This window comes from Pteropus alecto, unplaced genomic scaffold, assembly GCF_000325575.1.
Source record: "Pteropus alecto unplaced genomic scaffold, ASM32557v1 scaffold129, whole genome shotgun sequence".
NCBI lineage: Eukaryota > Metazoa > Chordata > Mammalia > Chiroptera > Pteropodidae > Pteropus > Pteropus alecto.
Window position 1 is genome coordinate 364,520 of NW_006442597.1, and position 26,292 is coordinate 390,811.

Consider the following 26,292-nt stretch of genomic DNA (forward strand, 5'->3'; position numbering starts at 1 on the left):
AGAAGGTTTTGCAGGGATGAACCTGTCTCAACTTGTTGAAATAGCCCAGAAGGTGTTTAACAACAGGGAAGCACCAGATGACCCCAAACGTATGCCTAAAATAATGGTAGCAGCCATGCAGGAGGAGAGATCAGGGAAGACTAGGGCAAGACAAGGGAGATCAGAAAGAGGCCCACGTAAGGGTTACACACCCCTAGGGAAAAATCAATGTGCCTACTGCAAGAAAGAAGGCCATCGGAAGAATGAATGTCCTGAGAAAAATGGACCAGGGAAACTGCAAGACTAAAATTCTCGTCACTGAGGAAGAGAACTGACGGGGCCGGGGCTCCTACACACTAAGCCCCCAGGAGCCCAGGGTTGCCTTAAAAATGGGGGGCAAAACTGTTAACTTCCTGGTGGACACAGGGGCTACCAACTCAGTGTTACTTGACCCAGGGGGACCAATCTCCAAACAAAAGACTGCCATCCAAGGTGCCACAGGTAAAATACGAGAATACCCATGGACCACTGAAAGTACTGTAGATCTGGGGCGAGGAATAGTGACCCATTCTTTCCCCGTAATTCCAGATTATCCAGCTCCACTTCTTCGTAGAGACCTACTCCAAAAGCTACGGGCTACTATTACATTCGGAGACAGTACACCTCAGATGTCCATGTCTGCCCCATCAACTATCTTAATTACCTGTCCTCTATCCAAAGAGTACCTCCTCTACGAGAAGGAAGAAAATATAGACCCGTCCATGGAGACATTACTAGGCAGACTCCTGGTAGAATATCTAGGGGTATGGGCTGAAAACAATGCCCCAGGGTTGGCTAAGCACCAAGTCCCAGTAGTAGTGAGTTTAACTGCTACTGTGACCCCTGTCCAGGTTAAGCAATACCCGATTGCCCAAGATGCCAAAACTGGTATAAGGAAACATATCCAGCGGCTGCAGGAAACGGGGATTCTCGTGCCATGCCAATCGCCGTGGAACACTCCCTTGCTCCCAGTCCAGAAGCCTGGTACCCAGGATTACCGGCCAGTACAAAACAAGAGAAGTGAACAAGAGGGTTGAAACCATCTACCAGACTGTACCCAACCCGTACGCTCTCTTAAGCTTGTTACCTTCTGAGAGAACTGTTTATATCGTACTAGATTTAAAAGATGCTTTCTTCAGCATTCCCTTAGCCCCTAGCAGCCAGCCTATCTTTGCCTTTGAGTGGACAGACCCTTGGGCCAACTAACCTGGACGCATTTACCACAAGGATTCAAAAATTCTCCTACCCTATTTGATGAGGCCCTAAGTGCGGAACTTTGACCTTTCTGTCAGCGTAATCTTGACCGTACGTTACTCCAGTATGTTGATGATTTATTATTTGCTGCATCCTCTTTCTACCCTACTGCGTGACAAGATCTGGAGATGGGGACAGAGGCTTCAAGGAATGCATCGTCAAGAACGAGGACGTGGCATATGTTTAGGGATAATTGGTTTCTTAGAAATGATCCTATAAATAGGGGGAATTTGGGTAGCACAAATTCTAGTAAGTGTAGACGCTATACAAATAGATTTCCTCAAAATTGGCTCTGAGGAAAACATAGTAAATTCCCTGCGTATGGAATCAGATCTAGTCACCCTGATGTGTCCAGAATGCGTAAACCCTTTATTTGAACAATTATTAAGAGAAATTCCTTTTGATGCGCCTCTTAAAGATATTATGAATAAATTATAACAAGCTGAATTACTGGAACCAGTTTATACTCCTGTTCCCACGCAGTTAGTAGAAAAATTAGTAAAGGATAAGAAATTTACTCATAAGCCTGTGCCTACTATGGAAGGGCCTCCTTTTGTGGCCTAGTGGATAAATAGAAAACTCTGGTATCCACCTAGCGGGGCTAATAGTATGAAAAGATTACCTGATCTTCCTTTGCCTTATACAGGAGCTTATAATAAAGATAGTATACGTATAGTGAATAAAGATAGAATTCATGTGCCTTATAGTAGTTTAAGTTTCATAGAAAAGAAAGGCTGGTCAGGATCTCCTTGGTGCTTAAAAAACAAAGGAACAGAAACTTAGCTTATGAAAGCAGCTTTGTAAAACTGATTTTTATAAATATTTTCTTTTCCTCTGCACCAAGGAAACTTTTGAACAGCTATGAGAAAGGTTCAGCTTGAACTTTAGATATAGCATAAATCAAATAGCATTTAAAAGATTTCTTCAGGCAGAAAGAAGAACAATGTCTGCCCACAAGCCAATGCTTGCTGTTATGAATACATTTATCTATCACCTTTACTTAAATCAAACTGTATCTTACATAATAGATATAAGAATTAAAAGTTTAGATTGTTCCATCAGGTAGTTCTGTTCTAATGATTGAGAGAAGAATGTACTAGTTAATCATGAACATTAATAATAATATACTCTATAAGATTTTCTGCTTTGCCTAACCACAGAAATTTAACTCCCTGCTACCTTAACTACAAAGTATAATCGAATGCCAAAATAAAAAGTATAAAAGTTGTACTCAAATCACAATAAAACGGAACAGTGTCACATCGCCTCTGAGTTGTATAGTCGACTGTCTCCTGCGCCGACGCCTTGCCCATCTTCGGGGCCCCCTGGATCCTGTCGTGGCTGGACCGTGGCAATTATTAGCAGCTGAAACCGAGGAAATCTGTCTCGCGGCAACTAGGGACCTGCTTGGCACCCTAGAGGCATACGGGTACTGGGTCTCGGCTAAGAAGGCCCAGCTATGCACCCAGTCTGTGGACTACCTCAGGTATACACTCGAAGGAGGAAAACGGACTCTATCCCGGCAGAGGATTGAAGCCATTCTTCAGATTCTGGTACCCACCACCAAGAGACAGGTAAGAGAATTCCTCGGGGGGGGCGGCGGGTAGGCTATTGCAGACTTTGGATTCCTGGGTTCGCAGAAATTGCAAAGCCCCTGTACTCAGCAACAGGAGGAAATCAGCCCCTCAATTGGACAGAGACAGAACAGAAGGCCTTTGACCTTCTCAAGCAGGCACTCCTATCAGCCCTACCCCTTGCTCTTCCAGACATCACCAAGGGATTTCATCTTTTTGTAAGTAAGACCAAGGGAATCGCCAAAGGGGTCCTAACCCAAACGCTAGGCCCGTGGCGCCGACCAGTGGCCTATCTATCAAAGAGACTAGACACAGTGGCCTCTGGATGGCCACCCTGCCTACGAGCCATAGCAGCAATGGCTCTCCTAGTCAAAGAAGCTGACAAACTCACCCGCGGGCAAAGTCTAAACATTACTGCTCCTCATGCAGTAGAAGCCCTTCTCCGCAGTAGCCCAGAGTGATGGATGACTAATTCCAGAATCATCCAATACCAGGCTCTCCTCTTCGACCAGCCAAGGATCAGTTTCTCCAAAGTCACTGTCCTCAACTCAGCCAGCCTGTTGCCAGACCCAGACCCCCAGACCCCCATTCATAATTGCATAGATTTCACTGATGCTGTGTGTCCCTCGCGGCCAGACCTCAAGGACTCCTCTCTGCCTGAGGCCGATGAAGTTCTGTTCACGGAAGGGAGCAGCTTCATGCAAGAGGAGGTACGTAGGGGCAGCGGTTGTTACTCTAACTGGCACTATCTGGTCACAGGCTCTTCTCCATGGGACTTCTGCTCAAAAGGCCAAAGTCATCACCCTCACTGAGGCACTAAGTGGGGAAATGACAAGTCAGTCACAATATACACTGACAGCTGATATGCCTTTGCCACTGCACATGTACATGGAGCCATCTATAAGGAAAGAGGGCTTCTGACTTCAGCTGGGAAGGACATCAAGAACAAGGGGGAGATCTTAGCCTTACTTGAAGCCATATGGATGCCTAAGGCTCTGGCGATTGTTCATTGTGAAGGGCATCAAAAACGGTATAGTCCCGAGGCTGAGGGAAACCGACGAGCTGATGCAGAGGCAATAACAGTGGCCACAAGGCCAGTGGGGCCCCCACCACATCTACTGACTGTTGTTCCTTACCCAGAACTGCCTCCATCTCTGACCTATACGGCAGAAGAGGACATATATTTTCAGGACAAAGGAGCCACTAAGAACCAACAGAGGTGGTGGACGACCCCAGATGGAAAAATCGGGCTCTCACAGGCCCTGGGAAGGACTCTCCTCCACCAATTACACCAGACCACACACCTAGGACGTACTAAAGGCCACACACCTAGGGCAAACTAAGATGCTCCAAGCTTTAGACCCCTACTTTCACTTGTTAGAAGGGAGAAGAACTGCAGAGGAGATGGCCTCACGATGCCCGGCTTGTGCCCAAAAAAGGGAAAGATAGAAAAACCTAGGCATAGGAAAAGAGAAACTTGTCCGGGGGACCACTGGGAAGTAAATTTCACTGAGGTAACTCTGACTGTGGGCGGCTACAAATATTTACTTGTTTTTATAGACACCTTTTCAGGATGGGTAGAGGCCTTCCCCACCAGGAAAGAGACTGCCTCAGTAGTTACTAAGAAACCACTAGAAGAAATCCTCCCTCGACTCGGTCTCCCTGGAACTTTAGGGTCGGATGACAGACCAGCCTTCGTAGCAAAGGTGTCACAACAATTGGCTAGCTACCTAAATTTGCAATGGAAACTCCACTGCGCCTACCAGCCCCAAAGTTCGGGGCAAGTAGAGCGAATGAATCGAACCCTAAAAGAGACATTAGTCAAGTTAGGATTAGAAACTGGTGGGACGTGGGTAGAACTTCTCCCCTTTGCTCTTCTCCGAGCCAGGTGTACTCCATATATTAATGGATTTACCTCATTTGAGATTTTCTTTGGAAAACCCCCTCCTTTAGTACCTAGAATAAAAGATGAGAAAAAGGCAGAGTTACGTAATCTTATCTTACTTAAGTCTTTACAGGCCCTTCAAAGTGTACTGGAGGAGATTTGGTCCCGGGTTCGTGCTACCCATTCAGCTCCGGAGGACGGACTTCCCCATCAGTTTCAGCCTGGGGACTCTGTATATCCAGAATTTCACTTCCAAGAAACTAGAACCCAAGTGGAAAGGACCCTTCACTGTCTACCGGACGATGCCCACTGCAGTTAAAGTAGACGGCATCCCATCATGCATCCATCACTCCCACATGAAGGCAGCACAAGAATGGACAGCTGAGGAAGACGGGCCCTTAAGACTAAGACTCAAGTGTACGGCCCTTAAGACTAAGACTCAAGTGTATATAGGTCTAATCCTTTGTTTCTTCCTTTTTTCCTCTTTGGCCCAGGCATACAGAAACATACACCAGCCTAGAGTGAGAACTTATAGTAACCGAAACCGGTCAGATTGTTGCCCAGAACATCACCAGCCACAGTACTCCAGAGATCCAAGTGGACCTATGCCAGAGATACCCTCACCACTACAACGGCCCGACACCAACTTGGATTGGGATCTTTCATAGGTAGAGCTTTCGTAGTGGGTGGAGCATAGTTAGGCTACAAAGGGAGACCTGGCTGTGGCATATTATCGGCAGAGAAAAGCCTCTTAGGAATAGGGCTCTATATTTTCCTCAAAGAATATCTGGCAGCATGAGGAATAGGGGACTCAACTGTGAAGGAAAAGGCCAATTTTCTTGTGCTAACTGGGGTTGTGAAACTATCTCTACTATAGATAATTATAAAAAACAGAATGATAATCATATTGGGTTAATAAGAGGACCAAGCCCTTCTACATGCTCTCTTGGGTCCTGCAATCCCCTCATAATCACCATCAAAACCAGTATCCTTGGGGGACAACACTATTGGCTCATGGGACAGACCTGGGGTATCAGATTGTATAAAACTGGATATGATTCAGGATCATATTTTACTATACAGGTTAAGGACCCTCCCAGAAAAGCTCACCCTATAGAGCCCAACAAACCACTTCTAATTCCAGGACTACCCCAAAGTCTTACAGGAGTTTCCCGGGCAACCCCGACTCCGGCTCTAGCCTCTTCAGGTAGTAGCCTAACAGCTATTAAACCCCAGACATTTGACCAGCCACAACCAGAACCCGAAGAAGAATTCATAACTATGTTAACAACAATACACAAGGTCTTAAATAAGACCTCCCCAGACACAGGGCAGGATTGTTGGTTGTGCCTAAACCCAAAATCCCCTTATTATGTTGGGGTAGGAACTCCCCTAAACCTGACTGAGCTCAGCAGCGCACATGATTGTGAATGGGAAACTCCTCGACTCACTTTGGGAGACATACAAGGAAAAGGAACTTGCCTGATTTCAAAGAATTATTCCAAGCTGTTGGCACAGTCGCCTTACTATGATAACTGTAATCGTACTATCGAAGTACCTACCTCAGGAAATAAATACTATAAGGCTCCAAATAATACCTGGCTAGCATGTGATAACGGGCTCACTCACTGTGCTGCATCTGTTCTTTTCAACACAGGTGAAGCTAATATTTGTATCCTAGTCTTTGTACTCCCCCAAGTGTCCCTTTACAATGGGCCGGAAGGCAGGCTCCATTTCTTCTACTGGGACAGGTTACAGAAACGGGCCGTACCAGTCTTAGTATCCCTTTTTGTGGGTCTCGGAATAGCGGGCTCAGCAGCTGTAGGTACTACTGCTCTCATCAAGGGAGAAAATGAATTACGTGAAATTGGAATACAGATAGATAAGGATATCAAGACCTTAAAAGGCACCATTGGCAGGCTAGAACTTCAAGTCTATTCACTAGCAGAAGTAGTCCTCCAAAATAGAAGAGGTTTAAATTTATTATTCTTAGAACAAGGTGGGTTATGCATGGCTCTAGGTGAAACCTATTGCTTCTATGCCAATAACTCTGGAGTAATTAGAGAAAGCTTACGACTAGTACAGAGAAATTTGGATGCCAGGGAAAAACAGAGACTAGAATCAAATAACTGGTTTCATAGGATGTTCAATTGGTCACCATGGCTAACAACTCTTCTAGCTGCTATAGCTGGACCTTTAATCATCCTCCTCCTTTTGTTAACTTTTGGCCCGTGTTTCCTTAATTTCTTGTTTGCATATATAAGGAAAAGAATTAATTCTATTAGACTTTTAATATTACAGACTAGAGGCTATGAGCAAATTCCGCATGAAGAATCAAAGATTTGATTTTTGCTAAGGCCAGTGGGGAATGTGGTGGCTGAAAAATGACTACTTGAGATTTATTACTTGTAGGAAATTACTGTTTACTATCGCCATGGGAACAAAAGGCTTTTGATCATAGGGACATAACATTCTGATAACAAGCTTTCTGCTTCTGTACTCCCCGCTTGCACACCCCGACCTATAGATTGACAGGTAGTGAATAGGAGAAAAATAGACCTTTCTATTCCAACAGAATGAAGAATGGGATTTTGGGCTTAAAACCCTGTACCTCTACATTTCGGAGCTGCTTAATTTGGGGTCTGCGTACCCCTGGCAGACCCGGCTGGCTGAATAAAGAGTGTGATTCCTATGACTCACTGATTCCTGGTGGTCCGTGTGTCTATTGGGGGCTGGCGGCTACAACATTATCACAGTCAACACTTCCCTGTCAGTCGACTGGGTGCTTATGAAGAACTGCTTTCTGCACCTAATATTTAACTCGATGTAACAGTCCTAACCCAGCAACTTTATTACCCTCGTTACAGGATGAAGACACTCACAATTGTGTTTCGCTTACTGACTACCTTCTTGTTCCTACGAATGGTTTACAGGAAACTGATATTTCATTCCTTTAATATAGTTTTTTCTCTGATTCAAGCTGGTTTTATGCAGAAAATGGCATTGTGACTCACTTGTTTACCCACTCTTATCCTTCTCTCTCTGTATGCCTGCTCCTTTAATCATTAAGCCTTTGGACATAAGATTAATGGAGCCTCAGGTCTATAATCATGAAGACAGTAAGTTTAGGTTACACTAAGGATAACATCTTAGCCTTAGATGTGTTTCAGCTCCAAACCCTTCAAGGTAGAACAAACCCCTGGCATGGGACCAGATGGGATGGCGCCATGGCTGGCTGATTCCAGAACAGAACACAATGATCAATTACCCCAGCCCCCTCCAATCATCTAATCAGTAGTATGTACATCTACAACTCCCTTAATTTCCACGACTACTGATTTTTCCCTATATAATATGTACTCCTCAAATGCTCCCAGAGAGCCAGGTTGTTGAGAGCAATAGCTCACATGGGTCCCCGGGACTTGCAACTCTAAAACAAACCTTTCTTTGCTGCAAAACCTGCATGTATCTCTTCTTTGACTCAGATGTGTGCAGGCAAACAGACCCCTTTTGCTCCAGTAACAAGATCTGCCCAGCAAGCCAAATTAATTGCTCTAACTCAGGCTTGTCAATTGGTCCAAAATCAAGTAGCCAATATTTACACTGATCATCACTATGCCTTCGGTGTAGCCCACAACTCTGGAATGTTATGGAAGAAGTGAGGCTTCTGAACTTCCTCAGGGCAGCCTGGAAAACAAGTGGCAGAATTATTAGATGCCATACAAAATTCCAGGACATCCTAAAGCTGCCAACAAGGAAGCAAAAGGAAATAATTTAGTGAACACTGCAGCTAAACAGGCAGCACTGAGCAACCAAATTATCCAGACCTGAGAATTCTTGTTTCTTATTAAATCAATAAAAGACTATCTTTTACAGTTCCAACACAGAGTTACAGAAGAGGATATGACAATAAAAAGGGGGAACCTTCAACCCGCACAAAATCCATATGGTTTGGATCCTATTAGAAACCAATCTTACCTACAAGAGCTCAACTGTCTGTACTTCAGCAAGTACATGAGCTAACACACTAGAGTCCTGAAAAGATGATTTCATGAAGTAATATTACTAGAAATCTTCTCTCACTATAGCTCATAAAGTGTATATATAGCACATGTTCTATCTGTCCAATATAATCCAGGAAAACCATTCCATGGGTCCCAAAGACATGTCCCACTTCCTTTACGTCCATCTGAGGTATGGCAATTGGATTTTAAATATATATATATTAGTTATGATTTGTATGTTTTCTCACTGGGTTGAGGCTTTCCCTTGTAGGAGAGCAACAGCCTTAATGGTAGGTAAATTGTTATTGGAAAAAATAATCCCCATTAAGGAATTCCCTCTGAGTTATATAGAGGGAATGGCTGATTCCAGAACAGAATCAGAACAGAACCAATCTGGAATCAGAACAGAACCAAGAGATTAAGAATACTGGGCAAATAATGCAACCCATCTGCAACATCTAGCCTATTCTACAGCATTTTCATTGTGCTTACCGGCCCCAGTCCTCCAGATTGGTGGAACATACCAATGGTACAATCAAAATTAACTAGCTAAAATTTCAGGAACTTTTAATCTCCCCTAGCCGAAAGCTCTCCCTATGGTGCTCCTCAACAGGAGATCTACTCCTTTGGGTAAACATAGCCTTTCTCCTTAGAAATAGTCACTGGTCGCCCTATGGATGTGGATGAAAGGGCACGTGAGCCAACCTTACTAAAAGGAAACATTCTACACAATAACATCAAGGGTGTATTAAGCAGCTTAATGGGATTGATAAATTAGTAACTGATTCATTTTAAGTGTACTTCCAGGAGACAAAGATTTCAAAGACCCTGGCTTACAATCAAGATTTGGGCTATTGGAAAAGGCATCAAATAAAAGACTCTTCTCCAACGTCATTGGAAGGGACCTTATCAGGTGTTACTAACTAATCCATGTGCAGTCAAATTTAAAAGGGGTTAACTCATGAATTCACATTTCTCATTTTTAAAAGGTGCCTAATTGTGAGTGAACATCTACACCTGCCTCTGACACTTGCCTCTGCCTTCAGTGCATATCAAAGGAACTCTTCAAGGATGAGAAGCTGCCGACATCAAAGGCAGATAGCTATACCAAGACATCAAAAAGGCCTGTATGCCCACGAACTGATGTTGAACACTGGGACATTTGTTTAATCATTTTTTGTTGGCTAATAATAAAAAATTTATTATTTGAACTTCTCTCAAACCTTGCCTTATATCATCTAATTATTAATAATCAATAAAGATACATATAATGAATCATATATTATTATCCTTCTTATGGTTTCCTAATGAAAACAATATCCATCTCCCCAAACCTCCTCCTTTATTGGATATGAAAATTTTAACTTGGGTACCTGCTAATCTCTCCCATCTACTAGACAATGATATTTTGATTATCCAGTAAGATAATGAAGTTAATGTTTTGTTAGCCATGCAATGGTCTTCTCCTACTATTAATGTAGTACTTTGGTACATTTTTCTCTAGGTATATCTATTACAAAGGATCCATCTTGGGCAAATGCCTTCGAGAACATCTCCCTGATAATTCTCCTGGTAGAATTATATACGAATCCAATTTAGATAAGCATTGCATAGCTATAGAAATGGATGATAAAAAAAATTAAGAAAAATATCTGGATATGAGGGAAAAGACTTGAAGCAGCCTGCCCAATCTGGCATAGTATATCTATCTAGTCCTTGGATTGATCAGCCATGAAATGGGTTCCCATTTCAGAAATATTTTAGATGTTTGTGGAAAGCCCTATGGAATATTTGAACTCTACCTCATTTTGGGGTTACCTCTACTCATTTAACTATAGCATGGGAAACTCAACATTTTGGGGGCCATCCAGTATACCCAAATTGCTCCCAGGCCATAGCCACCCAATGGCAACAACATGCCTTGTGTATCCAACACTGACCCTCTGTAAGAAATAAGAGGGGACTACTTGGAGGATTAAGAGCTAGCCTTGATATTCTGGGACAAGCTGAATTTACAGTTAATGAAGAATGTCATTTGTTAGAAAAAGATTCTTTACTAAAATAGTTCATATGAAAGAAATGTTCTTTCAAGAAAGAAAAGAAAGGAAAGCAGCACGGAAAGACAATGAGGCTTTAGTTTAACGGATAAAATGGACACAACAGACTATAAAAGCTCGTGCACAAATCCAACAATGGGAACATGCCTATGCCCTAACTCAACAGGGCCTATTATCTATGCTACTGCAAAAGGAATCTGAAGTAGTTATGAAAAAAATGACCTACTATAATGGGTTTAGAAACTCAGGCTGGACACTTATGGGACTCTTATGGTCCTCCTGGACTTTGGGAAATTTTAGATGGAAAATGTGATCTATGATATTGTATCAAAAGCCCAGGCATTTCGGTTAAATCATAAACTAAGATTTTTCAGAGCTGGTATAGAGACCATCCTTAATAACATTAGAATACTTCCAATGGGAAGCAGATGGAGCATATTAAAACGTAAAAGCAAATGGGAACCCATCTCATTATCCGATTGAAAAAATCAGAAAGGTAAATGGTTATGTCCCCAATTTATATGGAATTCTGAATTCACCCAATTCTGGCCTATTGTCTCTACCCTCAACAAATAATAATATATGATATATAGGAAAGGGATGTTTTTGTTGGAAAAGATTAGAAATTTCTTCTATTATACTAAGTGACTTCTACTGTAATGACATCAAGCTTTATTAAATGCTATGAGAATATGGTATAACGCTGAAATTAAAGGCAAAATAACTTTGAGGTTAATGAAACCTATGATACTATTGATACTGAAAATATGTATTGGGAAACTGAATTTAATCCTCCTCATGGAGTCATTTCTAAGAAAACTAATTGGCCAGAAAAAAAATTAGATCTACTGCATCATTCACCTGGCCACATTTATCATAAGATACAAAAGGCAGTAAACAAGGGAGGAAAACATTATTATCTAAATGAAAAATTATGATGATACATGTAAAAGTTTCTTTGGATAGCTGGATATTTGTTTCCCTCAGACTTGTTCTTATCTAGTATTATATATTTTCTGTTCCTAATCAGTGTTATTGGTTTACGTTATACTAGATGCAAAAACGAAACTAAAGACAAACATCAAAAAACTCAGATCATGATAGCTCAAAGAAAAAATGATACAGAATATTTTTAATGAAGACATATAGGATCAGACTGCCTCCCATTCACTTGCCTTTCCTTTTGAAAATTTGGCCTTGACTACCATTCAAGGTTAGTCTTACTCCATCCCCAATAGTCTACCATTCAGCAAGACAAACATTGACTCTAAGACAATCTAGGAATGAGGCTTCCTATCACTGTAGGACCACATTACCCAACCAAAAGGCTGGTCATCGATGCATCCTTCAGGTTGATTTATGATCAAAATGGGAATTGTGGATGAAAAAAGGGGCCACATATTAAACCTGACAAGCTCAGAGGAGGCCTGCATGTTGGGATTTACAAACCCAAAGACCAAAGTAACCACATAGGAAAACAGTATGGAGAGTCCTAAAAAAAATTAAAAATAGAACTACTTTATGACCCAAAACACAAATGTGAAAAGTTATATGCATCCCTGTGTTCACTGCAGCACTATGCACAATAGCCAAGCTACAGAAGCAACCTAAGTCAGTAGACTTTAGATTGCGTGTGTGTGTGTGATGGACTATTGGTCATAAAAAAGAATGAAATCTTGCCATTTGCAACAACATGGATATTATACATAGACATAGATATTATATATAGACAACATGGATATTTTATATAGACAACATAGAGAGTATTATGCTAAGTGAAATGAGTCAGACAGAGAAAGACAATTACCATATGATATCATTTATATGGAATCTAAAAAGCAATACAACTGAATGAACAAAATAGAAACAGATTCATAGATACAGAGAACAAACTAATGGTTGCCAGATAGGAAGGGGGCTGGAGGGCTGGGAAAAAAGGTAAAAGGAGTAAGAAGTACAATTGGTAGTTATAAAATAATCACAGAAACTTAAAGTATAGCAAAGGGAATATAGTTATAGAATAATATTATAATAACTACATATGGTGCTAGGTAGGTACTAGACTTACTGGGGAGATTACTTTGTAAATTATACAGATGTCTAAACACTATGCTATATACCTGAAACCAATATAAAATAATATTAAATGCCAACTTCAATTAAAAATAAATAAATAAATTTTAAATTAAAAAAAAAATAATTACACGGGGTAGTCTGAACATAAAAATTCCTAACTCAAATTGGGTTGTGGTAGGTAGTCACATCTCAGACCTGTAGCTTCCTTGACAAATTTTTAACTTTGAAATTCTCTACTGTCTTTCTGCGCCTAAGATAACATGCTTTTGGAATGTAAGAGTATTCTTTTCCAGACCCTTTCTAAGGCACAACAGCCCCAGTACTAGCACATGAGACCACACTGCTATCTTGTTGCTGACACACCATCTTTATGTACTATAAATGTTAACTATCTTGTACCCACCAATGTAAGAAGTGTGTGTCTCCTCATTTTGCTTTTTATCCAATCTAAGATTTCCCCACTTTGCTTTCTCCTGCCTCCCTAATCTACCACCAATGAATTTCATGTAACCCTCCTTACATCTTCTCCATTGATTCTAATGTATATAACAAGCTGTAAAACTGCCATTGTCAGGAGCAGTATCTTAATCCATTGAAATTTTGCTTCCCAAAAATTGTCATCTTACAAAGCTTTTTCTTGGGCTGGACATTCTTTCACCAATATTATAAATTAAAATCCATTAGATTAGCCAAATTATTATAAATTATTAGGAATATGGGCAGGGATGTGGAGAAATCAATACCCTTCTACACTCAAGAGGATTGCAGAATGATACATCCAATCTAGAAAATAATGTGGTAATACCTAGTCAAACAAAGTATTATTACATCTGGTGATAAAGCACTCCCAAGAAATTCTCATTTCCCATTAGAAAATTGCTCATGAAGAAATCTACTGCAGTACTGATTACAGTAGCTGGGAAGCTGGACAAGTAAAATGTATATATACACACTATGGAATGCTATGTTTCAGTTAGAAGCAATAAACTAGAAATACACATTGCAACATGAACCAATTTAGTGCTGAGAGAAAAAAAACTGAGTAGGATATATAGCATTTCTATAAATAAAAACCAACGATTTAAATTTTACAGACACCCCACAAATTCGAGCAAACAAATTAAATATATTAGAGCAGTTTTATCCTCTTGGAAGGATAAAAGTGAATATGGGAGTGAGGACTAAAGGGAATAAATAAAGAAAATAAGAGGAGACTATCTTATCTAAAACACATCGATGATGATATTGACTACTAACTGAAAATTACGATTAACTCCATTTCATGCACACAGATACAAAAACTTTTTGTAAAACATCAAAATAAATTAATTAGAAAGACTAAATCAGTGTTGTGTTAAACTAGCCAAATAGGAAGACAATGTCAATAAGTATAGTTACTAAAGTAATATACCAAATGTAGGTAATGGTACCCTCAAAGTCAACAGTTGGAGATGATAAAATAAGGCCACCACTAAATGACAATTTTGAAGCACTAAGGGAAAAGAGAGGAAACCAGTAAGAGTGTGACTCACAGTAATTTTTTTAAAGGCAAATCTATGAGTATCTGAATGTGTGAAAAAAAGATTTAAGATCTTGATGGAGGTAAAAAAAAGAATAAAAATGCTAGAGAAAGGGAGAAAACACATAAAAGCAGGACCGAAAACACAAAAAAGCAGGACCCCAGACCCAAACTATCAGTAATTTATAGTACATTCTTTCCTAAAAAGTCAAGCAAAGAAGAATACACTGATATGGGAAGGGGCCTCAAAGTGCGGATGGCATTTAGATATCCATTGGACCAATATCAATTCTATCCAAATAGTTCCAAAAGTTCAGAATGTTACAGAAATGTCATATTAACAGCACTTCAAAGTTGCCAGTCTCTGACAGTATAACTGCAGTTCAGTAGTACTGCCTATTATGCTCTTGGTTCCATACTCACCTAGACAGCTCTGACGTGAGATTTTACGATGCAACATACATGGGTTTTCTACTTGCTCCAAGTTGAAAATGACTTCTGGTTTGGGAACTTGACACCCTATTGTAGAAAATGATAGAAGACTTGGTTTGAGGTAATACAATGAAACACTGTTCACCATTTACTTTTCAGAAAAGTTCATGGTGAACAGTGATATATTCATAATACTCCAAAGAGTTTATTAAAAACATAGGGCAAAATATGAAGAAAACTATTACACACTTCAGATGTGTGGCAGCATTAGAAGTCCCACATAAATCAGAAACCCCAGATTTCAGAAATTCTACTGAGAAAGAAACTACACACAATTAAGTACAGCCTTACACCCAGCAGAGCTGTGCTTACCCACTGAGATCAAGTTGAAATAGTTTTCCAGCATTACATCCCTGTAGAGGCTTTTCTGAGCAAAGTCCAATTGTTGCCACTCCTCCCAGCTGAAGTCTATAGTTACATCTTTGAATGACACTGATTCCTGTAAAAATACATTCATATTCAGCATTGAAGGATGGAAACAAGATATTTAGAAACTTACTTTTAATAATGATACAATATAGAAGGTTCCCACTAAACACCTACATCTTACATTAATATTTTGAAGGAAAAGGAAGTCTCGTTTAAAATATTATGCCAATAAGTCGAAAACATAGCGAAATGAGAGACGTTCCCAGATCTTTCTCCTTGAAACAATAATAAGCTGAACATCTAAAACTCAACAAAAAACACACAAACTGCACATCAGCATGTCTGAGCATGGGATCCATGCATAAGAGCTACCACAGGTCAGAACACCGGGTGTCGGGCAGTGGACTGAAAGAAAAAACGCAGCAGCCTCTCACAGCCGCTGGAGCTCCCTGAAGGAAGAGGAAGAGGGGAGAAGGTGCGATGAGTTCCCTGAACAGACCCGTCTGGGAGGGCTATGAGCTCCACGCGGCCGGCAGCAGTGCCCAGGGACCAGGGCAGAAAACAGAGAACTGGAAATGGCAGAGAAACAACAGTTGATTATTACCAGCCCCAGTTGCAGAATGCCAGGTTAAGCTGCAACCCTTACTATGAGCAGGGCATTATAAGCTTGAAATAAGAAGAGATTTGCTATAGCAAGATAGTAATGAACATTCAGCACACATAGGGACAAATTGAGACAATGACTGAAAAGGGGAGGATTCAAAGATCCAAATTCATAAAGGGGAATGGAGATAAGGCACACGGAAAAGAAAAGGGACAACTGTATATAAACAACTATCCTTTTCATATCTGTAATGGTAACCACACGCCAAAGATTCAGAGCTTAAGTATATAAGAAGGACCAGAGAGAAAACCCACAAGAGCCAACCAAAATAAAGACTACAGAAACACAAAGACAAGGAAGCAATGGAAACACCAAACAACCAGAAAGCAAAAGATAAAATGGCTATAAGAAGACCTCATATTTCAATAATCACCCTAAATGTAAATAGACTGAACTCATCAATAAAAAGACACACAGTCGCAGACTGGATGAAAAAACAAAACCCAACCATATGCTGCCTCCAGGAGACACATCTCAGTTCCAAAGACAAATACAGACTCAAAGTGAAAGGGTAGAAAATGATATTTCAAGGAAATGGCATTCAGAGAAAAGCAGGACTGGCAGTACTAATATCGGACGAAATAGACTTCAAAATCAAAAAGTTAAAGAAAGATACAGAGGGATACTTCATAATGATGAAGGGAATCGTGCACCAAGAAGATATAACACTTATTACTACCTATGCTCCCAATCTATTAGTAAAGCAATTACTAACAGAACTAAAGGGAGAAACAGACCAAAACACTATCATAGTAGGGGACATAATACCCCACTGTCAGATATAGACAGATCATCCAAACAGAAAATCAATATGGAAATAACATCCTTAAATGATACATTAGCCCAACTGGACATAATTGACATTTATAGAGCCTTCCATCCCAAAACAGTTGCTTATACATTCTTCTGTAGTGCACATGGAACATTCTCAAGGATTGACCACATACTGGAACACAGAGATAGCCTCAACAAATACAAGATCATTGAAATCATACCAACCATATTCTCTGATCAGAATGCTTTGAAACTAGAGATCAACTGTAAAAAGAAAGTGGAAAGAACCACAAATAAATGGAAATTAAACAACATACTACCAAAGAATAACTGGGTCAGAGAAGAAATAAAAAGGGAGATCAAGAGATACGAATGATAATGATAGTACAACATATCAAAACTTTTTGGATATGGCAAAAGCGGTCATAAGAGAAAAGTTCACATCATTACAGGCCTACCTCCAAAAACAAGAACAAGCCCAAATAAACAACCTAACATTTCATCTTAAAAAACTAGAAAAGGAGGAACAAATGAAGCCTAAAGTCAGCAGAAGGAAAGAAATCATCAAAATTAGAGCAGAAATAAATGAAATTGAAAACAAACAAAAAAAAAAAATAGAAAAAAATAAATGCAACAAAGAGCTGGTTTTTTGAGAAGGTTAAAAAACTGACAACCCCCTTGCTAGACTCAATAAAGAGAAATGACACAAATACAACAAAATCAGGGATGAAAGAGGGGAAATTACGACAGACACTGCAGAAATACAAAGGATCATACAAGAATACTATGAAAAAGTATATAACACCAAATTCAATAACCTAGAAGAAATGGACCAATACTTAGAAAAATACAACCTTCCTAGACTGAATTAAGAAGAACTGGAAAATCTAAATAGACTGATCAGCAGTATGGAAATTGAAACAATCATCAAAAACCCACCAAAAAGTAAAAGTCCAAGACCAGATGGCTTCACCAGTGAATTCTACCAAATATTCAAAGAAGTTTTAATATCTATTCTCCTCAAACTCTTCCAAAAAATCGAAGAGGAGGCAATACTTCCCAACTCATTTTATGAAGTCAATATTACCTTGATACCAAAACTTCGTAAAGATGACACAAAAAAGAAAACTACAGACCAATATCTCTCATGAACACAGATGCAAAAATCCTAAATAAGATACTAGTGAACTGAATACAGCAACATATTAAAAAGATTATACACCATGATCAAGTGGGCTTCTTCCCAGAGGCACAGGGATGGTTCAGTATATGTAAATCAATTAATGTGATACATATACCACATAAACAAATTAAAAAATTAGAATCATATGATCATATCAATAGATACAGATAAAGCCTTCAACAAGATACAGCACTCATTTATGAACAAAACATTTAAAAAAATCGGTACAGAAGTAAAGTACCTTAACATAATAAAGGCCTAATATGACACGCCTTTAGCCAACATTATACTTAATGCTGAAAAACTAAAAACCTTCCCTCTAAGATCAGGAACAAAGCAAGGCTGTCCACTATCACCACCGTTATTCAATATAACATTGGAGGTCCTAACGAGTGCAATCAGGCAAGAGAAAGATATAAAAGACCTCCAAATAGGAAACAAAGAAGTCAAACTGTCACTATTTGCAGATGACGTGATTCTCTATATAGAAAACCCTAAAGACTCCACAAGGACACTAGTAGAAACAATAAACAAATGCAGTAAAGTTTCTGGATACAAAATCAACGTTCAAAAATCCATAGCATTCCTATACTCTAACAATGAAGTGTCAGAAAAAGAAGTGGAAAAAATAATTCCTTTTGCAATTGCAACAAAAAGAATCAAATACCTAGGAATAAATCTAACGAAACATGTGAAGGACCTATATAATGAAAACTATAAGACCCTATTAAAAGAAATAGAAGATACAAAGAAATGGAAAGATATTCCATGTTCTTGGATTGGAAGAATCAACATCGTTAAAATGATCTTATTATTTAAAGCATTATACAGATTTAATGCAATCCCCATCAAAATCCCATCAGCTTTCTTTAAAGAAATAGAACAAAAGCCATCAGACTTGTATGGAAGTACAAAATACCCCAAATTGCCAAAGCCTTCCTGAGAAAAAAGAACGAGGCTGGAGGCAACATTCTGCCCAACTTTAAATTATACTATAAAGCAACAGTAATCAAAACAGCATGGTATTGGCAGAAAAATAGACACACTGACCAGTGGAACAGAATCGAGAGTCCAGAAATAAACCCATATTTATATGGGCAAATAATTTTCAACAAAAATATACAGTGGAGAAAGGAAAGCCTCTTCAATAAGCGCTACTGAGAAAACTGGAGAGCCACTATCCCTGTGGCTGTCTCTGTGTCCCAGAATGAAACTAGAGTGTTTTCTATCACCACACACCAAAATTAACTGAAAATGAATTAAGGACTTAAATATAAGACTTGAAACAATAAAATGCATAGAAGAAAACATAGGAACTAAACTCAAGGACCTTGGACTTAAAGAGGATTTGATGAATTTGATCTGAAAGGCAAGGGAAGTAAGAGCAAAAATAAATGAATGGGACTACATCAAACTAAAAAGCTTCTGCTCAGCAAAAGAAATCATCAACAAGGTAAAGAGACAAACATCTGAATGGGAAAAAATATTTGCAAGCAATGCCTCCGATAAGAGCCTAATATCCAAAATATACAAAGAACTCATACAACTCAATAACAACAAAAAATCAAACGATCCAATCAAAAAATGGGCAGAGGACCTGAACAGACACTTCTCCCTAGGGGACATACAAATGGCCAACAAATACATTAAAAGATACTCAACATCGCCAGCTATTAGGGAAATGCCAATCAAAATCACAATGAGATACCGTCCCACACCTGTTAGAATAGCTATAATCAACAGGACAGGTAATAAGAAATGTTGGAGAGTATGTGGAGAAATAGGAACCCTCATACACTGCTGGTGGGACTGCAAATTGGCACAGCCACTATGGAAAACAGTATGGAGGTTCCTCAAAAAACTAAGAATTGATCTACCATATGATCTAGCAATCCCTCTACTGGTATTTATCCCTAAAGACTTGAAAACCCATATCTGAAAAGACATTTGCACACAGATGTTCATAGCAGCATTATTCACAGAGTCCAGGACATGGAAGCAACTGAAGTGTCCTACAATAGATGACTGGCTAAAGAACCTGTGGTACATATATACAATGGAATATTACTCAGCCATAAGAAGAGATGAAATACTGCCATTTGCGACAATATGGATGGACCTAGAGATAATCATGCTAAGCAAAATAAGCCAGACAGAAAAAGTTGAAAATTACATGATATCACTTATATGTAGGATATAAAGCTAAAAGCAACAAGTGAACAGGACAAACAAACAGAGACTCATGGATATGGACTATAGACTAGTGGTTAGTAGAGGGTAGGACTAGGGGGAGCAGGGGAGGTAGACGGGGTTAATGGGGTCAAATGAGTGGTGACAGAAAGAAATCTAACTATGGGAGGTGAACACACAGTGTAAATATATATATATACATGCCTTAGTGTTAAAGTGTACAGATGAAACTTATTGGATTTCGTTAACCAATGTCACCATAAAAAAATAAAAAATAAAATATTATGCCATTTTTTCTGTGGTAATGATTATATTCTGGGGTTTCTTTTTTGTTGTTTTGTTTTATCTATGTGTTAGCTATAAAAGAATAAGCTGTGAAAACTGGTCCTCAAGTCGTATACATATGATTCATGCATTCTTTTCTATGTAGACCTTAATTATCCCTTAAAAAAGAAAATATATTCTGCCAATCATTTTGCATTCCATCCTATCCACTGAATAAGTCAATTCTTCCTTTAAAAAAAGAGGATTAAAATAGGTTCTTTTTTCAAAAGAGTGTGGTACTGGCATAAGGATAGACATATAGATCAATGAAATGTAACTGAGAATTCAAAAATGACCCATATATCATAGTCAATTGTTATTCAACACGAGTGTTAAAACTATTTAAAAGGGAAAAAATAGTCTTTCCTCAAATGGTTCTGAGACAAGTGAATATCCACATAGAAAAAAATGAAGTTGAACCCCTACGCCTCATATTATACTAAAAAAAAAAATTAACTCAAAATGAATTTATGCCTAAATGTTATTATCTTTAGCCAAAACTTAAGTTTTACCTAAAGGAGTAAATCTTTGTGACATTGGATTTGGCAGTAATTTCTTAAACATGAAATCAAAAGCACAAGCGATTGAAGTGGAAAAAATGACAACATGGACATAACTAAAATTAAAAATTTTGTCCTTAAAAACTATCAAGAAAGTGAAAAGTCAATTATAAAGAGTGGCAGAAAAAAATTTCAAATTATATTTATGATAAGGGATTTGTATCTTGAATAAATAAAGAACTCCTACAACTCAATAAAAAGATAAATAATCCAATTAAAATTGGTCAAAGAATATGAATATACATTTCACCAAAGAAGATATACAAATAGGCAAGTTCTGATCAAGATGACAGAGTAGGTAAATGCTGTGCTCACCTCCTCCCATGACCATATGAAAATTACAACTAAATTATGGAACAATATAGCTGGAGAACCATCTAAAGACTAGCTGAACAAAACACCTATAACTAACAATATAAAGAAAAGTAACAGTGAGATAGGTAGGAGGGGTGAAGATGCAAGACTGTTGGGCTGGTCCCACACCCATGTGTGGCATTTGAGAACCAGGAGGGTTATCTTGGCTGCAGAGGTCCCACCTGAGGAGCAAGGGGTCCCAATCCCATATCAGTCTCCCTATCCCAGGACTCCTGGGCTGGGAAGAGGACTCCACACAACATCGGGATGTAAAAATCAGCAGAGATTTTGTCCAGGTGAGATGAAGGGCTGCAGAAAACCCAAGTGTCCTTTCAAAAGCCCTGCGCACAGACACGCTAGCTCGCACACACTCACTCTAAGCACACAAAAGGACAGTGGCTCCAAGGAGCCAGAAACACAAGAAGAAACTGAATTCTGTGGCTCCAGGACAAAGGCTGCCATTGTCCTTGTGTTGAGACCTCCCTCCACACGGGCAGGCACCAAATCTGAATTTGCATTTACCTGGTGAACATCACTCCACCCTGGAGACTCTCTGAGACCTAGTCCAACCCAACTCAGTAGGGATTCCATCCTGTTGCGAAGGGCTGCTAGAAACCCAGGTGTCCTCTTAAAGAGCCTGAACACAGACTCACCTGCCCACAAACAAATGCTCTAATATTCAACAATGGGACAGCTGCTCAAAAGGTGCCAGAGATATACAGGTAGAAAGTGAATTATATAGATTGAGGGCTAGGATTGCCATTGTGCCTGTGTGAGACCTCACAGAATGCACACTGCAGGCAAGAGAGGAACCAAATCTGAATATGCATTAACCTGGAAACACCACTCATCCCATCCTGGTGACTCCCGAAACCCCACTGCACTGAATACACCACCCTCTTTTAGTGTCTGTGCCTCATCGACAGCCAGCCTTGGCCCATGTTGCAAACTTTCCTAAAAACTCTCCAAGATCTTCAAGCCCCAGTCAGGTGGTAGCTGGCCTACTTGTACCCTATGCCTCTTGCTGAGAATGCCCAGGTCTGACACTGGTGGCAGCTGGCCTCAGGTCATAGCATGGCCTCTCCCATAAGCCTCCAGGCCCAGCACAGAAAGTTACCAACCGTGGATCATTTTGTAGATCCTACCAGGTGGTCCCTGGGCCAGCACAGGAAGTGGTTGACCTCGGCCTGCACTGGAGCCCCTACCAAGAGGCCCCAAAACCAACACACCTGGTAGCAGGCTTCAGACCTCAACAGAGCACCACCTGATTAGCTCCACAAGTCGCACACACAAAGGGTGGCCCAGGCAAGCACCAATGCCTGCTGGGGTAAATCCCACTTCATGGAGTCAGCCCTGCTATAGTTGTGACCAGTCCTTACAGCCAGCCAGACTGAGAAGTAACCACCTACTAATGTACCAATAGCAATCAAGGCTCATATATAATGGGAGGCACATACAAGCCACACAAGGGACACTCATAGAGCACCCAGCTCAGGTGACCAAGGAGACTATGTCACTAGGCACCAAAGAATACCTACTACATAAGGCCATCCTACCAAAGATGAGATATGTAGCAGATCTACCAAACACATAAAAACAAACTCAGAGATACACCCAAAATGAGGAGACAAAGAAACAAGTCCCAAACAAAACAGGAGAAAAACACAAAAACAGAATTAAACGACATGGATTGCAAGCAATCTACCAGATACAGAGCTCAAAACAAACTTAGTGAGAACATCAAGAAAAAGATGGTAATCATAAAAAAGGACATAAAAACCATAAAAAGAACCAATCAGAAATGAAGATTATAATAACTGAATTACTAAAATAACTGAATTGAAAAATATACTAGAGGGAATCAAGAGCAGATTAGATGAAGTAGACAGGACTGAAGAAGATTTTTGGAAGACAAGGAAACAGAAAACACTGAATTGGAACGGCAAAGAGAAAAATAAATTTAAAAAATGAGGATAGTTTAAGGGATCTCTGGGACAACAAGTGTAATAAAATTCATATCATTAAAGTACCAAAGGATAAGAGAGACTGCACAGGATTGAGAACCTATTCAATAATAATAATAATAACAAAAACAACAACTGAAAACTAACAACAATAACAACTGAAAACTAACAACAACAACTGAAAACTAACAATAACAACTGAAAACTAACAACAACAACTGAAAACTAACAATAACAACAACTGAAAACTAACAACAACAACTGAAAACTAACAACAACAACAACTGAAAACTAATAATAACAACAACAACTGAAAACTTTTCTAACCTGGCAAAGAAAACAGATGTAGAGGTCCAGGAGGTACAGACAGTACCAAACACAATAAAATCAAAGAGGCCCACACCAAGACACGTCATAATAAATATACCAAAAGTTAAAGACAAAGAGAGAATCTTAAAAACATCAAGAGAAAAACAATAGTTACCTACAAGAGAACTCCCAAAGGACTGTCAACTGATTTCTCAACAGAAACTTTGTAGACCATAGGGACTGGCACGAAATATTAAAAGTGATTAAAAGCAAGAACCCACAACCAGTATTATTTTACCCAGAAAAGTCATTATTTAGAATCAAAGGACAGATAAAAAGCTTTTCAAACAATAAAAACCTAAGAGTTCATCAACACCAAACCAGTATTACAAAAAATGTTAGAGAAATATCTTAAAAGAGAAGTAAAAGAGATTAAAAAAAATGAATAATAAAATGGTAATAACTATCAACAATTACTTCAAATGAAAAAGGATTAAATGCTCCAATCAAAAGATAGGGTGGCTGAATAGATAAACAAAACCCTTACATATGCTCCCTATAGGAGACTCACTTTAAATTGAAAAATACACAGAGACTGAAAGATGGAAAAGATATTTCATGAAAATGGAAATGAAAAAAAGAATCTGTGCAGCAATACTTATACCAGACAAAATAGACTTTAAAACAAAGGCTATATAACAAGAGATAAAGAAGGATCCAGAATCTCACTCCTGGGTATTTATTTATCCAAAGAAACTCAAAATACTACTTTGAAAGGGAGATGTGCATCCATATGTTCACTGCAACATTATTTCCGATAGCCAAGATATGGAGGCACCTGGGTGTCCATCAGTGGATGAAAAGATGAAGAAGAGGTAGTACATATATACAATGGAATATTACTCAGCCATGAAAAATAAGAAGAATGAAATCTTGCCATCTGCAAAAATAGACCTAGAAGTTATTGTTATTGTTATTGTAAAATTATTGTATGTCAGACAAAAAAAAAGACAAATGTCATTTGATTTCACTTACCATGTGGAATCTAAAGAGCAAAATAAACAAAACAGAAACAAACTCATAGATACAGAGAATATTTTGAGGGTTGCCAGATGAGAGGAAATTTGGGGGTGGGGGTAAAAAGAGGAAGGGATTAAGAAATGCAAATTGGTAGTGAAAAATAGTCATGCAGATATAAAGTATAGCATGAAATATAGTCCATAATATTGTAATAAGTACATATGATGTAAGATGGGTACTAAATTTATCAGAGTGATCACTTTGTGAGTTATATAAATGTCCAATGATTATGCTGTACCCCTGAAACTAATCTAATATTGTATGCCAACTATAATTGAAAAAAAATATTTTAAAAAAGGCTATAACAAGAGACAAAGGACACTACATAATGGTAAAAGGATCAATTCAACAAGAGAGTATAACCCTTGTAAACATTTACACACCCAACATAGGAGCACCCAAATTTATAAACAAATATTGATGGAAATAAGAGAAAAATTAAGAATACACTAATTGTAGGGGATTTTAACACCTTGTTGACATCAATGGGTAAATCATTCAGACAGAAAATAAGGAAAGAATGGCCTTAAATGACACATAGACCAGATGAATTTAATTGATATTTTTATAGCATTTCACCACAAAATGCAGAATATCATTTTTTTAAAGCTCACATGGAATGCTTTCCAGGAAAGACCACATTTTTGGCCACAAGACAAAACAAGTCTCAATAAATTTAAGAAGATCTAAATCATATCAAGTGTCTTCTCTAACCACAATGGTATGAAACTAGAAATCAATTATAAGAAAAAAATCTGAAAAACACACAAACACATAGAGTCTAAATAATATACTCCTAAACAATGAATGGGTTAACAAAGAGATCAAGGAAGAAATCAAAATATACCTTGAGACAAATGATAATAAAAACACAACAACCCATAGCCAAAGTAGTTTCAAGAGGGAAATTCATGGCAATATAGGCCTACATCAAGAAATAAGAAAAACCTTAAGTAAATAAAATCCAAAAAAAGAACAAAGCCCAAAGTGAGTAGAATAAAGGTCAGATTGGAAACAAAATAAAGTCTAAAAAATGTTACAAAAAGATCAATAAAACCAAGAACCGGTTCTTTTAAAAGATAAACGAAATCAATAAACTTTTAAACAGACTCATTAATAAAAAGTGAGAAGACCCAAATAAATAAAATCAGAAATGAAAGAGGAAACATGACAACTGACACCACAGAAATATAAAGGGTTATATGAAAATACTACGAATGAACAATTATATGCCAACAATTAGACAATCTGGAAGAAATGGATAAGTTCCTAGAAATATGCAATCTTCTAAGACTGAGTCAGGAAAGAAGAGAAAATATAAACAGATTAGTAACTACTAACAAAATTGAATCAGTAATCAAAAAACTCCCAACAAACAAAAGTCCTGGACCAGATGGCTTCATTGGTATATTTTACCAACCATTCAAAGAAGAATCAGTACCTATCCTTCTCAAACTATTCCAAAAAATTAAAGAGGGAAAGCTCCCAAGCTCTCTTTGAGGCCAACATTACCCTGATTCCAAAATCAACAAAGACAATTAGAAAAAAGAAATTATAGGCCAATATCCTTGACGAACATAGATGAAAAATCCTCAACAAAATATAAGCAAACTGAATTGAGCAATACAATAAAAAGATCATA

The 26,292-nt window shown here is 38.7% G+C and overlaps 1 protein-coding gene and 1 long non-coding RNA gene across 5 annotated transcripts in view; one reads left to right on the plus strand and one right to left on the minus strand.

The window, feature by feature from the left end:
- Positions 1 to 5,259, plus strand: part of LOC112471805 — a 7,173-nt gene extending 1,914 nt beyond the window's left edge. The window contains exons 2-3 of the long non-coding RNA XR_003043414.1: positions 2,759 to 2,846; positions 5,226 to 5,259. This is a non-coding gene — a long non-coding RNA (uncharacterized LOC112471805). The remainder of the gene's footprint in view (positions 1 to 2,758; positions 2,847 to 5,225) is intronic.
- The window catches only part of ZNF484 (zinc finger protein 484), a 74,698-nt gene that overhangs the window by 21,879 nt on the left and 26,527 nt on the right, over positions 1 to 26,292 (minus strand). The window contains exons 2-4 of one of the 4 annotated variants that reach the window (XM_025040451.1): positions 15,192 to 15,318; positions 14,811 to 14,906; positions 4,762 to 4,802 (exon numbers count right to left, since the gene is read on the minus strand). Coding sequence is in view for 2 of the 4 variants with exons in the window: in XM_006922791.3 (XP_006922853.1) it covers positions 14,811 to 14,906; positions 15,192 to 15,336 (241 nt within the window). In the remaining 2 variants the exon portion in view is untranslated. Of the gene's footprint in view, positions 1 to 4,761; positions 4,803 to 14,810; positions 14,913 to 15,191; positions 15,337 to 26,292 lie in introns of those variants that run through there. The other 3 variants (XM_015597818.2, XM_006922791.3, XM_015597819.2) reach the window with 3 other exon arrangements.